General features: G+C 37.9%; 1 protein-coding gene across 3 annotated transcripts in view; it reads right to left on the bottom strand.

The window, feature by feature from the left end:
• The window catches only part of DENND5A (DENN domain containing 5A), a 62,853-nt gene that overhangs the window by 31,312 nt on the left and 16,729 nt on the right, over positions 1-14,812 (bottom strand). For all 3 annotated transcript variants that reach the window (XM_083839928.1, XM_083839926.1, XM_083839927.1), the window contains exons 2-5: positions 14,276-14,347; positions 13,577-13,686; positions 12,201-12,861; positions 4,719-4,906 (exon numbers count right to left, since the gene is read on the bottom strand). In XM_083839928.1, coding sequence (XP_083696054.1) covers positions 4,719-4,906; positions 12,201-12,861; positions 13,577-13,686; positions 14,276-14,347 — 1,031 coding nt within the window. The remainder of the gene's footprint in view (positions 1-4,718; positions 4,907-12,200; positions 12,862-13,576; positions 13,687-14,275; positions 14,348-14,812) is intronic.

Here is a 14,812-nt window from a genome sequence, read left to right as displayed (position 1 = left end):
GAAGACTTTAAAAGCTAAGTTTATTGCCCAAGATCCTTTGGAACACTTCATTAAAAATAAGATTTTTAAAGAAGATACTGTTTTTGTTTAACAAGTGCTGGAAGATTTAACGTTGCTTATTTTGACTCAGAATAATTTCAGTTTCCATTATTCACATGCAGGTGAGTGACAAGATGCACACACAAATTCAGAAGCATGAAGTGGCCAAGATTAACTTGCCTGTTAAAAATATATCGCTATAGCTTTGCAAAAGTTTCTTTAAAAGGAAATCCAAAGACACATCAAAAACAGTCTTACTTCGGTATTTGCTGGGTTTATGATTTGCAAGACTGCTAGTTTAACCACCTTTTTGATAAATTTTATCGATAAACAAACCACATTTTGCTAGCAACATCTGAAACAGCTACATGTTCTTGCCTTCCCCTTCAGTTTCTGCAGCACCTTATCATTCTAGCACAGCTTCTCCCATGCCTCCCCCGACCTTTCGTTTCTGGGTTCCTCACAGGCCTCTGATGCAGCCACCAGTGAAACCACAAGGATGCTCATGCACACAGAAAGAGCCCTCAGCAAAAGCAGCAATACTTGTAAGAACAAGCTTAACTTTTAAGTGTACTGTATCACTGACGTACACAAGAAGCTCGACCCTACAGTAAGTTTGGAGCCTCTTAATAATTTTAGCAGGCCATTGAAAGTCAGGGTCTTCATATCATTGGTGAACTTGAGTGAATTCACCACTGGGCAATGCAAACTTATATTTTGTACTCAGTTATTTTGCTGAAGATTTTAACTATCATCTGACAAAGCATTAACTTCTCAGATACAGCTGCGTTTCCACACTCCCATGGTAAAGCATTCCTTAAAGCATCAGCTGTGACCAAAATATGGAAGACTGCCACAACAAGCAAACCTAAACAAGCTTTATGGCATACCTGTGGAAGACCTATCAGTTCGGACAGTCAGTCTTTCCAAATATATTAGCCTAAAGCATTTTTAAAACATTTAGAGCAATACAAATAACTATTTTTACAACTTCAATACAAAACCACACCAGGAGATCTATAGTGACACTGAGGTAACCTTGCCATGTTAGATAGCAATATTACACTCTTCCTAATATTGTACTCAATGCCCTTCAACTGAGAAGCACTAACTAGGATTTTCCATCAAACCTCACTTCCCTATTCCTTGTCTAAGTTAGATATTGGATAATAAGAACTGTCCCATCCATCCATATGAGTGGATTCGCAACAGAGATGCAGTTTACGCAGTTTCAAGACAAAGCCAAAAAATATATTTTTTCAGGACTCAAAATAAATTAGAACATAGAACAGCTCTCTGTATACCCCTTCTGATAAGGGAGGAAAATACAGATACTATATCTGTGAATCAGAAGCCTAGAGGCAGGACTTGGAAACTGAGATCATCACATAACCCTGAAGATTTCATATAGTATCATGTATATTCCAAACTTTAGAGATAAGCAATACTAAATAGTAATATTGCTTTTGTTACCAACGATAAATTTGTCTTTACGTACACATAATAGAATCCCTATGCCCTCTTCTACTGTTGTATCATGACATTTTATTCACGTTTCTTGTCAGCTTCTCCGTGAGGAATTATGTTTAGAGCTTATCTGGCTCTTTAAGTGAAGGGTATCTGAAGGCCTAATCAGAATGCAAAGTTGTTTTGAGATGAACCTGTAATCTGCAGTTCTAAATATATTAGAGCTGATTAAATTGTTGTTATCAGAAATTCTGATACTGATCAGTAGTTTCACTTAGTGAGACTAACATGCACTTCAGATTCTGCTTTGCATTTTAAATGGTACATTTATGCCTCATTAGAACAGCAGATTTTTTCTTGTTTTGCTTTTTAATAGTAAATACTCTCAACGCAAATCTCAACAACAGCGAGCTTTTCTTCTTCCCAGCCTAGTTTACCTCCTGGATAAACAAACCTATTTGTATAGGGCAACTTCTTCGGCATCTTTGAAGTCTCTGCTATATGGTAAAGTCCACTTGTATACCATAGCTACTTTCCCAAAGCGCAGCACTAAGAACTGCAGCAGTTACCAAAAACCTTACTCAGCAGTGACTCCCAGGGGGATTTCTCAGACTAAACCATGTACCTAACTGTAAAAGCTCACTCTTGGAGAGGGGTGGGGGACAACAATGGGTAGGCACAACAGAAAAGCTGAAGCTTCAGGACAAGTTTGTATCCTGCAGCATATTCCATTACATGGGCACATTCCTGCTGATATCCCAAGTACTCTGTGCCCTTTCCTTCCCTCCCCAACAACATCTCAGTAAGACTGTATCAAAAATCTACTCCTCCACCTTCACTAAAGACTACCTAAAAAAAACAAACAAAATTAAGTTGTGGTGCCGGGTGATTTTTTTTAATACCGCTTTGATTTCATTTTTAACATCTATAACAGATCTACCTTACTTCAAACCTCCAAAGTAACCTGATAAGGCTCTTTAAAAACATTTACCCTTTAAATAATTGAAACATCCATTCAAACTTGTTTATTTTGAGGTCCCAGAGTAATTTCAAAATTACAAAAATCTCTCTTTACAAAAAGAGGACAGTCTTTCTGAAACTTCCTAAAATAATGAGAACATCCATGGTGTATATTAATATACATTCCCACACATACACTTTACTATCCTCCAGCTATCCTCTATAAAAAGTATACTAGCCATATTAATTAGGCCTGTCAATGCATTCAAAGTTTTGTAAAAATGTAGTAAACAAAAACAAACTTTTTTCATGGCAAGAACACACATTACGCTCATCACAGAATGCCTGAGGTTGTAAGGTGCCTCTGGAGACCATTTAGACCATATAGCCTTCCTGCTCAAGCAGGTGCCCTAAAGCACATTACCCAGGATTGTGTCCAGGCAGCTTTTGAATATCTCCAAGGAAGGAGACACCACAACCTCCCTGGGCAACCTGTGCCAGTGCTCAGTCCCTCTTCCAGTAAAGAACTTTTTCCCTCAAGTTCAGATGGAACTTCCTGTGTTAACTACTGTTATTACTCTGTTATTAATTAATAAAGACGTTATTACTCTGTTATTAATTATGCCAATGCAAAAAGAGAGGGAGAAAAAGAAATCAAGAGATTTATAAAGACTTGAGCTTTATCAGGAAAATAACACAATAATTTGAGGAGAAAATTTCTTTTCAACTTGCCAGGAAAAGCCAATGAAAACTATCAGCATATGGATTTGAGTAAAAAGAGCAATGTTGGCATGGTGACCAGACTGGAAGTTCACAAAAATATCTTGTCTTTGTTTTCACATAGCTTTTTTAGGAAGTTTATGTCAAGCTATGTTGCAGAACCGTCTAATAATGAAGCAGATAAAAAAAAAAAAAGCAACAACCACCACCACCAAAAAACCCTCTCCCTGCCACACTTCTTCTCCACACTGCTTCTCCAGTAATTTAAATGATAATAGAAGCAAATTGGCAACCAGAGAAAGTGACAAAGATTATAGACACTAGTAGGATTTTCTAAGCAGAATGTTTTCCACGATTTACCCAGTCCTTCCCCTGTGAAGTTACACCTACACTAGTAAGCAGACTAGCACGGGCCAGACCCATGCAGTTCCACAGCTAACAATTCTGCAAACAGCAGCTTCCCACAGGGCTATCGGATTGAGCTGTCCAGCTTCTTCGCAACAGCCAGCCAGACCACACTTCAACTCTCATCAGTTGCTACTTACAAGAGCAAACACACCAGTGATACTCTACAAGGGAAGCCATCCAGCCTACCGATAGAACTGCCTGACCCAGACAGCCACCAGCCACCTGACACATACTTCCCACAGGTAGTTGCTGGCTCCTGCAGGCACCTCCTCTGCTACCTCAGGTAGTGCTCAACCCCTCTTGGTCCCTTGATTCTCACAAACAGCTCCTGAAGTCTCTCCTGGCACAGCTCTAAAAATAATATTTGTGAGCAGCAGGATAAAATAAAAACAACCTCTATGTGGTTTTAACGTAGTCCCAGCCCAATGTATGAGTTGCAAAACCTTTATGGACCGTTCCCATAATTTATGCAGTAGCTGTTGTTAACATAAGCTCACTACAAGGAAGGATTTCCTTAGCACTATCCCAATTAGAACCAGTTTGCTTAAGTAGGTGCTGACATTTTGCTGTGAGCTGAAGTTTACGTTCAGAGGAAAAACTGAAATAGCTTTGGTACAGACAACTGACCAGCTGGGTCCAGGTAAACCAACCCCAACTCAGAAACACAGTGCAGAGAAACCCAGCCTAATCCTGCACAGCTAGGAACCAGAACAAGCAGAGCGCAGCACTGACGTCAGTAAAGATTTGCTCAGTCAGCACCACACGAGCAGCTGCAAGGCCTTTTGGCCGTAGCAGCTTTTTTGACCTTAAGGTCACAATGATCTTTTCTGCATTTCCTAGCACAACATACGTTAGTTTTGCAGCATAAAATTGTTCTTTCTGTAAAAGACGCATGTAAAATTATAGTCTAACTTTATCAGAGCATACAATTCAAAAGATGGGGTTTTATTTAGCAATTTCATTGAATTTTCTCCAGAATCTCCAAAAAGATAAGATCTATCCCAAATCAGAGCCAGCGGGAATTTCACAATGGCCATTACAGTTAACATTAATCTTTTGTCTCATTCCTCGCTTCTCTCATAGCTACATACATTATTTAATCAATTGAAACAAGCTCCTCTCACCTCCTGAGGGAGTTCCAGCTTAGACCTGTCATCCAATCCATTGGAATGCAAGCCCATCAGGTAAGGGACGGGAGCATCAAGAAAATGAAGGAGGGATGCTGGAAGGATAGGAACATACACATGCTGCCACTGAAATGGAAACATCAGTGCTGTGATGGTCTCTGCCACAGTCATCAGTCTCTGGTAATCTGAAAAAGAGCAAGAAAAAAAAAATACTTTTCATAAAAATATTTAAGTCAATCTGAATTAAAGAAACAAGAGCTTGCTTTAAAACCACAAAACTCGCTACTCACTGAGCAGCATCTTTAATGAAAGCCAACACTTGTACACCAAGCCCATTTTGCTGACACAACAAAGAGAGCTCAACACAAAGTAGGTCATTCTACAAGTCATACGGAAATGAGCAAGTCAAGTCTTAGCATCCATTAAGTCACCCTCTGCTACCTCAACCAGGGTTACAAACAGGTACACCATTCTGAGTATGGAAGCTGTATTGTAATTGTCTAAGAAATACATCGGAAATATTTTATTTTCTCTGTGCTTATGGCTTTCTATGCAAGCCTTGGATGAAAACCAAGGCATCTGGTATCTCTCAGATAAACATTTTTAAAAGAGTGCTTAAACGTCTATAAAGTATGCTGCATAGTAGCCAACCCAATAGTGGGACCGAAATATCTGTGTAAAAAATAAAAAGGATCAGCTTCATTTATCCTTTGCAACATATGACCAAACTCTCACTTCAATGTGAAAACAACTCTTCCTCACAGAATTTAACAGCAGTGCTAGCTGCACCTATGCAACATGCATACAAAAAGATCTTTTTTATTCAGCAGCTGGTGTCTAGAGCAGTTAATACTGCAGTATGCTGGGCCAAAACCTCCCCCTCCTCTTTTATACTCTGGAATCATCTCTAATGGTTTTTGATATCTATATACTGCAAAAGAGGCAACACCAGATGAACTGAGAACATGTGGTTTAATGCAAACAACCACTAAAATGTTCAAAATGCTTCTGAGCAGCCAGGCTGGAAAGACCATAAAGCAAGTTTGTAAGACGAAGACAGCTCCTATCATCAATCAAGCTATAAATACAGAACAAACTGTAAACAAAGGATGCCTTTTGCATGATACTGCAACAATACCTAATTCCAGCCAGAAAGGGAGGCAGAGGGAATAGGAGGAAGTGGAAAAAAAAACGAAAAAAAAACACAACAGTATCCTTTGTGCCTGTGAGTGTGTGTATGCATGTGTTGTGGGAGGGGGTGTCTTCCAACACATTCATAAAATTACAGACAATATGACATTGCAAAAGAAGCTTGAATACACAGGTTCAGGCATTGAGGTTTCTGAAGCTGTTACTACACTGTTGCAGAGTGGATATGAAAAGTGCAAAAAATATTTGTTCTAAACAAACACTCCAGAGTAAAATTAAGCAGTTCCTGGCATTCATGATTAGTTTTGCAAGGAATCAAAGTTACAGAGTCTGGGGTCTGCAAGAGGAACTCATCACAGGTTTTGCTAACAGCAGTAAATTCTGCAATCCAGACTTTTGATTCTCAGTTTCAGATCAAGCTACGCCAGAGGAAACTGTTACTGCATAAAGCTACTCGTCACTGTCTCACACCAGACCTACTGTGCTGGTGCTCCTTAAATCAAAATGAGCTAGGATGCCTTAAACAGTTTTATGTTTCTGCAAATAGCATACCTGGACTGAAGCACGGGAACACGTTAAGAAGCACATTATTGAATACAATCAACGTAACTAGCAACACTCCCCTATTCTGCCTGGACACCAGTTTCTGCCTGCACAGTTACTTACTGGTTTGCAGCTTTAATCACAGACCAAATGCTAAGAAGTGATGAATTAATGATAAGCTTTTGGAAGAAGAATCTACTCCATACCCTGTTTTCTTCAGCATTAAAAGCTACCTTAAAGAAGCCAGAGATACACAAATATTCCAGCTGGTTCATATTCAAGCTTGTTTATCTGAAAGAACAAGTCTCAGAATAGAAATGTTTTCCTACTACTACACACAAACACAAAAAAAACTTGTCTAATTCTGCTGGCTAATTTAAATACAACTTCTCCCTCTGTCATTATGCTAACTTTAGAATTAGCCTTTCAAATTAATTACAAAGTAAAATCAATAATTCAAATTTTCTGTCTAGTCAGCAACTACCTCCTGCAACCCAGCTATCTGCAAACACACTCTCTGATCCAGGATAGCAACATGGCATAAGCCATTCCCAACCACTTGACCTACACTACCACAGCCTGCACAGAATGGTCACTACATTCTGCAAGCTTTATGCGCTTCAGGAGCCAGTGACATAAGGATAAAGACAAGAAGCCTGCAAACATAAACCAAAATAACTTGAATGTTTTCTTAAGTTGTACCTATCCAGCAAGGGTGTGGTATTTCATTTGTTTTACAAAAAAGGGGAAAGCAGCGTATTTCTGGTATTAAAGAATTACTAAGGATTTAGGAAAAAAAAGCACCACAAAACAGGTAGGAAGTGCTTCAGTAGTGGTGCTAATCTTGTTTTTGAAACCAGAGCTTGCTTATTCTGGTGCAAATGACACAGGCTTTATATTGTACAAGAGCACTGGTAGAGGAAAAGTGACACACCACTAGTGCACTGTTGGGATGGGAAGTACTTAACTGATCAACGTGCAAGGAAAAAAACAGCTACTCCCTTTTAGATGATCATTTGCTTTACAATTGCTGAAAAGGGCTGATTGGTTTACACTCACCAATTGCTGAGTGTAAAATATATTCTCAAAGTGCATATTAAAAGAAATTTACACTATCTGTAACTAGTACATCTAGGCATTTTTGTTAATCTGCAAAAGGCAAACAGATCAGGAAAAAGAAGCAGAAGTGATGAATCTTGAGTCTGGAAAGAGAGGAGCAGTAAGGGACGCTCTCTGAACCATGACTCCAACTCTCCATTCTCACATGCTACCACAGAGATGTCTGTAAGAACCTTTAGAAATCCTCGGACTTCACCAATTGAAAATGATCACGTTCTGGAATAGTTTATCCTCCTCATCTTCAGAGATGACAGTGAAATACTGCTATATTTGTCAAATAATTTCCGTCCCCCGTGCCACTCCCATACTGTTAGTTTAAAGCAGAGTTGTCCTTACAGTGGAGGACCGTTACCACAGATGAGTTTGGACATCTTCAGAAAGCATGTGACTAAACTAGAAGGATGTGCTATTTGACAGGGTTAAGTCTCTCCTTAAGCTGAAGAGGATCAGAAGGTGAAAAAGAGTTATATAGGCAGTCCCTGTAGGTACATGACATGCAGTTCAGCCATCAGAAAAAAAGCACTGCTGGACCTAGAGTTTCCTTTAGGCATGTAAAAATAAAAAGCTGTTCTGAGAACAGGTATTCAATATGTCAGACTCCTTAGGAAAAAACATGCACTTCTTTAATTGGACTTTTTACTGAAAAAAAAAACCACCTGCAACTGCAGTAAGAGAGAATTGTGGTTAGCAGAGGCAGTGGGTCAAAGAACTTTCTATTCATGTTCACTTTTGTGACTGACAGGCTGATTAAAGATGCCTGCACCAAGCAGCAGGTTTTCTAAGTCATTGGAGGCATAAGAAAATGTCTTATGTCATGACTGGAGTCTGCCAACATGGGACTAACAGTGCAAAGAAATGAAAACTAAGACTTGACATCTCCAGAGGGAACATCGTTGTAAGCACGTGAAGTAAATGGGAGGAGTGATTCAAGTCAAAGCAATCAACTAAAAAACCTGTAATTTTTACTTGAAAATGGCAGCAGCCAGAAAATACACAGAAAAATAAAACTGAGCAAGATCATCTGTGGCAGTGGTGCATTGTATTTCTCCTTTTATTGTTTTTAGCTGTTTAGAAAAGCTTCCTCCAAGCAGATTTTGCGGCTGTCCTAACTCAGTGCACACTTTTCAGAAAAGCTCTAGGTGCTCTACAGAGATAAGAAATAAATCTGTTTCACAGATGTAAGAGCAACATAAACTGCAGGAACACAAACCAGCTTCTGCAAAATAATCTAGTGAGGGCACAACTACTAAAGGTCTTCAGCACCATTGTCTTCTTGTATTTTTGCCTGAATTCCTTAGTAGCAGCTCAGCACTAGGAGCAGCTTCAGGTTCTTCATCATCTCATAGGCACGTATGTTCCTCTAACGCTTTCCCAAGTGGGAGAGGCAATTCTCACAAGACAACAGTCAAATCAAGGAGCTCATTCCCTACATTTGGATTACACTGATCCCAAACATACAAACTGTGCCAATATAGTGGGACAAAAGAATTTCCAGAAGCATAATGTCAGAAACATGTCAAAGGAATCTCAAAAGCAAAACACACTCACTGCCAAGTGAAGTTACTCCAATTCCAAGGACAGCCAGCAACTTAAAATGCTACATAATTTGTTTCAAAAAAACAAATGTATCTGGCTGCAAAGCCCTCCAAGAGGAAAAAATTTAAAAAAGTAAACCTCATTAGCAAACCCTCTTATACTGTTTTAAATCTAAATCCAGCAATCTCATCTGACCTAGGAGAAGCAGAAGTGATCTCAGCAGTTTCAGCTGTCACAGGTTTGGGCACCAAAAGATTTACAAAAACCAAAGGATGCTGAAAAAATTAAGATTTATATTCACAAAAACAACCTAGACCTCGTGGAACTGTTTGTACAAGAACATGAGCACGCCCTTTACAAAAGTTCAAGTACTTTCCAATTCCACTCAGAACTGAGCACTCCATCGTCCATATCTACATTCAGCATCCCATGTTCTGCAAACAACAACAAAAAGGATGCTAGTTAACCACACTGAAAAGAGCAGAATGTTTAGGAGAATACTCCAGTTAAAAGAAAACAAAGCAAAAGAAAGAAATGGTAAAGGTATAGACAATCAGAACTTCAGTCAGATGTTCCATTTTCCTACTGATAGCATTCTTTTAAGCATCAAAGCAAGCAATCACTCCACCAATTTTCCGCTTCACTGCCACATAAAAGAAAACAGAATAACTCTGTTAAAAAAGACATGAGAATTTTCAGGAAGAAAAACTTGATTTCTAGAACTTCAAAAATACTACCCACTCCCATTTCAAATAATAAGAAAATAAAGAATGTCTTTACCAAAAGCATTTTAGAAAAGTCTTCAACTTGACTGCTGGCAACTTCAGCAGTATCCCGTAACTTCTGTTATTAACCCACTAGTAGCTTTGACAATAAACTCAGTAAATAATAGCAAACTGCCCCAAATAGTTGTGTTGCTTTTTTCTTTGGTTGTTTTTGTTGTTGTTGTTTTTTTTTTTGTTTTTTTGTTTTGTTTTGTTTTGTTTTTTTTTTTGTTTTTTTTAAAGAAAAATAGCAAGAAAAAAAAAGTCCAAGATTGAATACTTTAGAAAGTACATGTTTCAAAAACCCTACAGCTACTGAGGAAGCACTAGATTGCTAAAATTGATGGACAAAAGTCAGCAAACAAATAACAAAATTTATTTTTCTACTAGAAGAGGACTTTCAGCTAAAAACTATAAGTGAAAACTTGATAGACTCAGACAAGACACTTCATTAAGGTGTAGAGAAGCCCAACTCATCCAAAGTTTGGTATAAGGCAGGGGAAACAGCGGACAGAAACTGTCCAAGATCCAGGGCTACAGGCCTTTGGTTGCATTAATCTCTTTCTCTTGATTTCCATATGCCTGTGTGTGCAATCAAAAAGTTCACATCCCAGAGCTATTTTAAGCTACATTAATAAACCACTGATCAGACACTTGGAAAGTGCCAAAGGGAAGAAAAAGTCAAGCCTATTAAGATGATGTTGGAAACAGAGGCCAGACATAGAAGGCCATCCACACGTGAGCTGAGTGCCCACCCAGGAGAAGCGAGTCTGTGTAACGCAATGGCCTGGAGAGAGATCCAGAAGCACTGTTCCAGGCACTGCTCGTCCTGATGGGCTTCCAGCTGGCCTGGCACACACACACGTCTGCCGTATGTGACACCTCAAGAACAACTACAGGCTGACTGGACTGCCGTCTTCAGGTGGAAGAGGTGGGGTTTGAATCCTGCTCTGGTAAGACAGTGCTGTCCACATAAACAAAAACTTTCCCTAAAGCCCAAATACATAAATGTCTAATCCAATTCTGGAGAAAACACAACAAAGTTTGTCTGTTAGCCAAGTATTTCCAGATCTTCTATGAATAATACGCAAGGCATTGCCTGGACCTAGAGATCCCCTTAGGCATGGCATAAAAGAAAATTATTTATTTTTTTTATTTGTTTTTAACTCCAAGATACTAACTACCATCATGTACAATATTTATTTTTTTTTTATGATGTTTGAACAACTGCAGAGTTTTTCTCTGGCAGTTAACATTGTTTACACAATGCAGCTGAGACATAATGCCTTACTGCCATCATATACTTTTGATTGCCTTGACCATAACATGAAATCATTCTTTGGCTTTAGTCTATGCATGCATCTCAATACACATAAACATCTTTATTTCATGTTTGGATAATTTTGCTAATAATTGCAGGACATATTTTATAAATAATTACTATTTGTTTTCCACATATTTCAGTGACAGCTCAGTGGAAGAAAATACTGAAAACAGATTTCAGTACCACCATAGGCTATCCTGGGATACAGCTTAGGGTCTTCTAGGCTTGTCATTATTATAAAACTGTTCAAAATGCAGTCTATCTACTGTAATCCATACCATTAGTCCAAACCCATCTATTCATAATGTTAGCCATGTTAGGACAAAGAAAAGTAGAAAAAAATCTGGCTTAACTCCATGTACTCTCTTTTAGACTAACAGGATATAGATTAAGAAGTTCTGTATCCAAAATATTTTAACACAGCATAGTTCCTGCCTATGGTCTTAAAAGCAATTTTTTTTTTTTTTACATGATATCAGCAATAACTGTTTCAGGGCTTAACAGAGATTTGGAATTTAAATTCAGGCAAACTACATTTTTCAGATAATTTTATTCCAAAACAACAACTGAAATTTGACTTTAGGTACTCAAAGAAAAAACTATATTCATACTATTAATTCTTCTTCAAAACCGTACACAGCTTTTTACCTTCTCAAAATGCACAGTTTGGCAGAGATGGGAGGGAGAATTCAGTAAAGCAACTGGAGAGGAACATTAGAAAAAGCATACTGCTCTACCCAACAACAGAACGCTTCCAGAGACAACAATAAAATGGACAGTCAGTCCATGAACACATGAGATTATGTGAAAGCCTAAGTCTTCACATTTAGGTGTCCAGAAACAGGAACCAAAACAAAGCTCTTTGCAACTTGAGATCTTTTCTTGACATTAAACCCTGTATATAGATCAGTCTTACTCCATTAGCATGCTAATGTTGCGTTGTGGGTGTGTTTTCATTTTTTATTTTATTCTAAAAATTCCAGAAATGAAAAGCCCTTGTGCCAGTACAACTACCAGATAAGAAAACAAAGATCAAGTACTCACGCTGTGAATAAAGCAGTATCTGAAATTCCAAGAGGGCACAGGTAAAGAGTTGAACAACATTTTCTACGCCAAGCAATTCAAAAACTTCTTTAACTGGAAAATCAAATAATGGCAGTTCATTGGTGCTTGGCCTCTGGCAGATAATTGGTCCATAAACACCTGAAAATTTTAATGACCTTCCTGCTGGAGGAAGAGGAACCTCATAGAGAATATTGTAGATGTAGCTTTCTAAAGGTAGAGGTGGCGGCTGAGGTGAAGTCACTGCTTGGTGAAGTTGTTCTAGTACTTTCTTGCAAGCTTTCATGAAAGACATTGGAGTAATCAGACAAATGCACTTTGAGACATAGAGTGTGTCTCTGCTAATGTCATACGAGTTAAAACGCTGTAGCTTTGAAACAGAAGTGCCATTGCAGTCCCCAGTGCTGCTGCAGCTATCTTTGTCATTTGTGGGTGGAGTATGAAGAATGTCGTATTCAGCATTGTGCATATGATACAACGTCTGCATTGCACTGCAGATCTGTTTGCTAGTAACTTCCTCAAAGAATGTGAGAGAAAATCCAAATGTCCGTGAGCCATCTTCACGAGTAATAATAAAAGAGTGGAACTGAGGTTCTCTAGAATCTGCTTGTGTCTTGAAAGCAAGCCCTTTAGGCATACACAGCTATAAAAAAAAAAAGAAGGGGGGAAGGGAAATAGTATCGGTTAACACTTTTTTCTATCCTCCTGCCTCATTAATAAATGGAACATTCATTAAAATAGGATTTAGAATCCACAGATTACTATCACGTTTCAGATTAAAAATGTATTAACTGTTACATCTCTGTACAATATAATTATACACATTCAAATTAGAAAAAGTAAAGGAACATGTTGAAAGGACTGTATGTGGTTTCTATTGAGAGCGATAACCATTTTGTTACAGACCTCAATGATAATAAAACAACAAAATACAAACTCACATAGAAGTATTTTATTCACTAGGGCTAGAAACCAGACAAAGAAAAGTACTATATTTGATCTAAATGAACAAACTACACTGCATTCCTTTAAACAGAAACCCATGCGCAAAAGAAGATTCTTTAATCACACTAACTTATTTCTCCAAACTGTTCTGTAAAATGTAACAGAAAAAGTTTTAAAGAAAATAAAAAATGTCCTATGTATGTATCACTTATAAGTTTTAACTAGGTTTCCTTTAAAAATATCTCAATTAAATGAGAAAATCTTTTGAGCCTGCAAAATTTAAAGCAATTTTACAGTCTATAACAGATTTCACACAACAACTTTTTTTTTTGTCAAGGAAAATACAAGTGAATGCCTTCACTTACTAAGGTAGGTATTTGTCTTAAAAACAAAAGTCATGAAGTGATACTGACCATTCCCACTGCATCCTGGTCAAAAGGGTTCCATTCAACATTCTCAGGATAGCGAGCAAGAACTTTGGACTTAAATGTGCGTCTTAACGGAGTCTGTTCAAAGTTTTCCCCTGAATGTGAAAGAAAGACACTGAAGTAAATATTTCATTCTCTTTTTAAGCTCAAACAGGGCCAAAAAGCAGGACATCAGCAGGTAGATGTGAGGATTAAGCGATTTAAACACACACATTCCTTTTAAGAGAAACAGAAAATGCAAGACAGTTAGTTAAAGCATATAATTAGACTGCAGATATTAGCAAGGATTGGCACTGTAACATTTCTGTATCATTAAGTATCTGTGCTTTTCCTTAAGTGTGACTGTCTTCAGACTGTGATTATGACAGAAATTCTCTAAATTACTCTTCAAATATTTCAGATTCTCATTAAAGCATAGTTAAAGCTTAAGGTTCAGTGAAATTTTGTTACTGAAGAAAAGCACAAATAGACAAGAGACAAAGATGATGCAAGTTTAAGATAAACATAAAAGTGGCATCACTTAGTTTCTTCTTCAAGACTTAGGAAAAAAGGGTATCCACCATCTATTACAAAAAGTTGGCTGTGAAGAGAGTCTAAAGGGTTAAAAGATCAAAAGGCATGAAGATAGGGTATCAGGAGAATGAAAAATTGTGTTTTTTTTTTTCCCCACACTTTTTCCTTTACCTTCTGTTGTACTTGAAATGAAACGGCTGGCACCATCTCGGGTTTTAGAGGCCTGTATATACTGGCATAAAGCTATATAACAAATAAAAACAACACCGCATTATAAATTTTATACTGTCAACTGTAATTATAATAGCTAACACATAACAGCAAACAACATGTAAGTATTCTATACTGAACTAGCATGCACAACAGAGAGTCTACTCTCCCAATATGGTTTCTATACATATACAACATTATACAAACGTCACATTTCAGACATATTTCTTGAAGGAGATGATTGATATGTAACAGCAGATCTCAGTTCCTGTACTCTCAGCCACTATACTGATGCAACAATAGTAATTAGTTACCTGTTAAATGAAGGAAAGCGTTACCTGTTAAACTCTAAAATACTCCCAAAGAGCAGTTGATGCAATTAGCCCCAAAGACAAGAGCATTTCAAGGCCTACAGAAGTATATATATGAATTTAAGCAGCATTGTTCTAACTTTTCACAGATTCTGTCCATACACTAGACTGGCTGATAAAGCCTCGC

Source organism: Anser anser (genome assembly GCF_964211835.1).
Source record: "Anser anser genome assembly, chromosome: 5".
Lineage (NCBI taxonomy): Eukaryota > Metazoa > Chordata > Aves > Anseriformes > Anatidae > Anser > Anser anser.
Note: the sequence above shows the minus strand (reverse complement) of the source record. Positions and strands in the feature narration are given on the sequence as shown.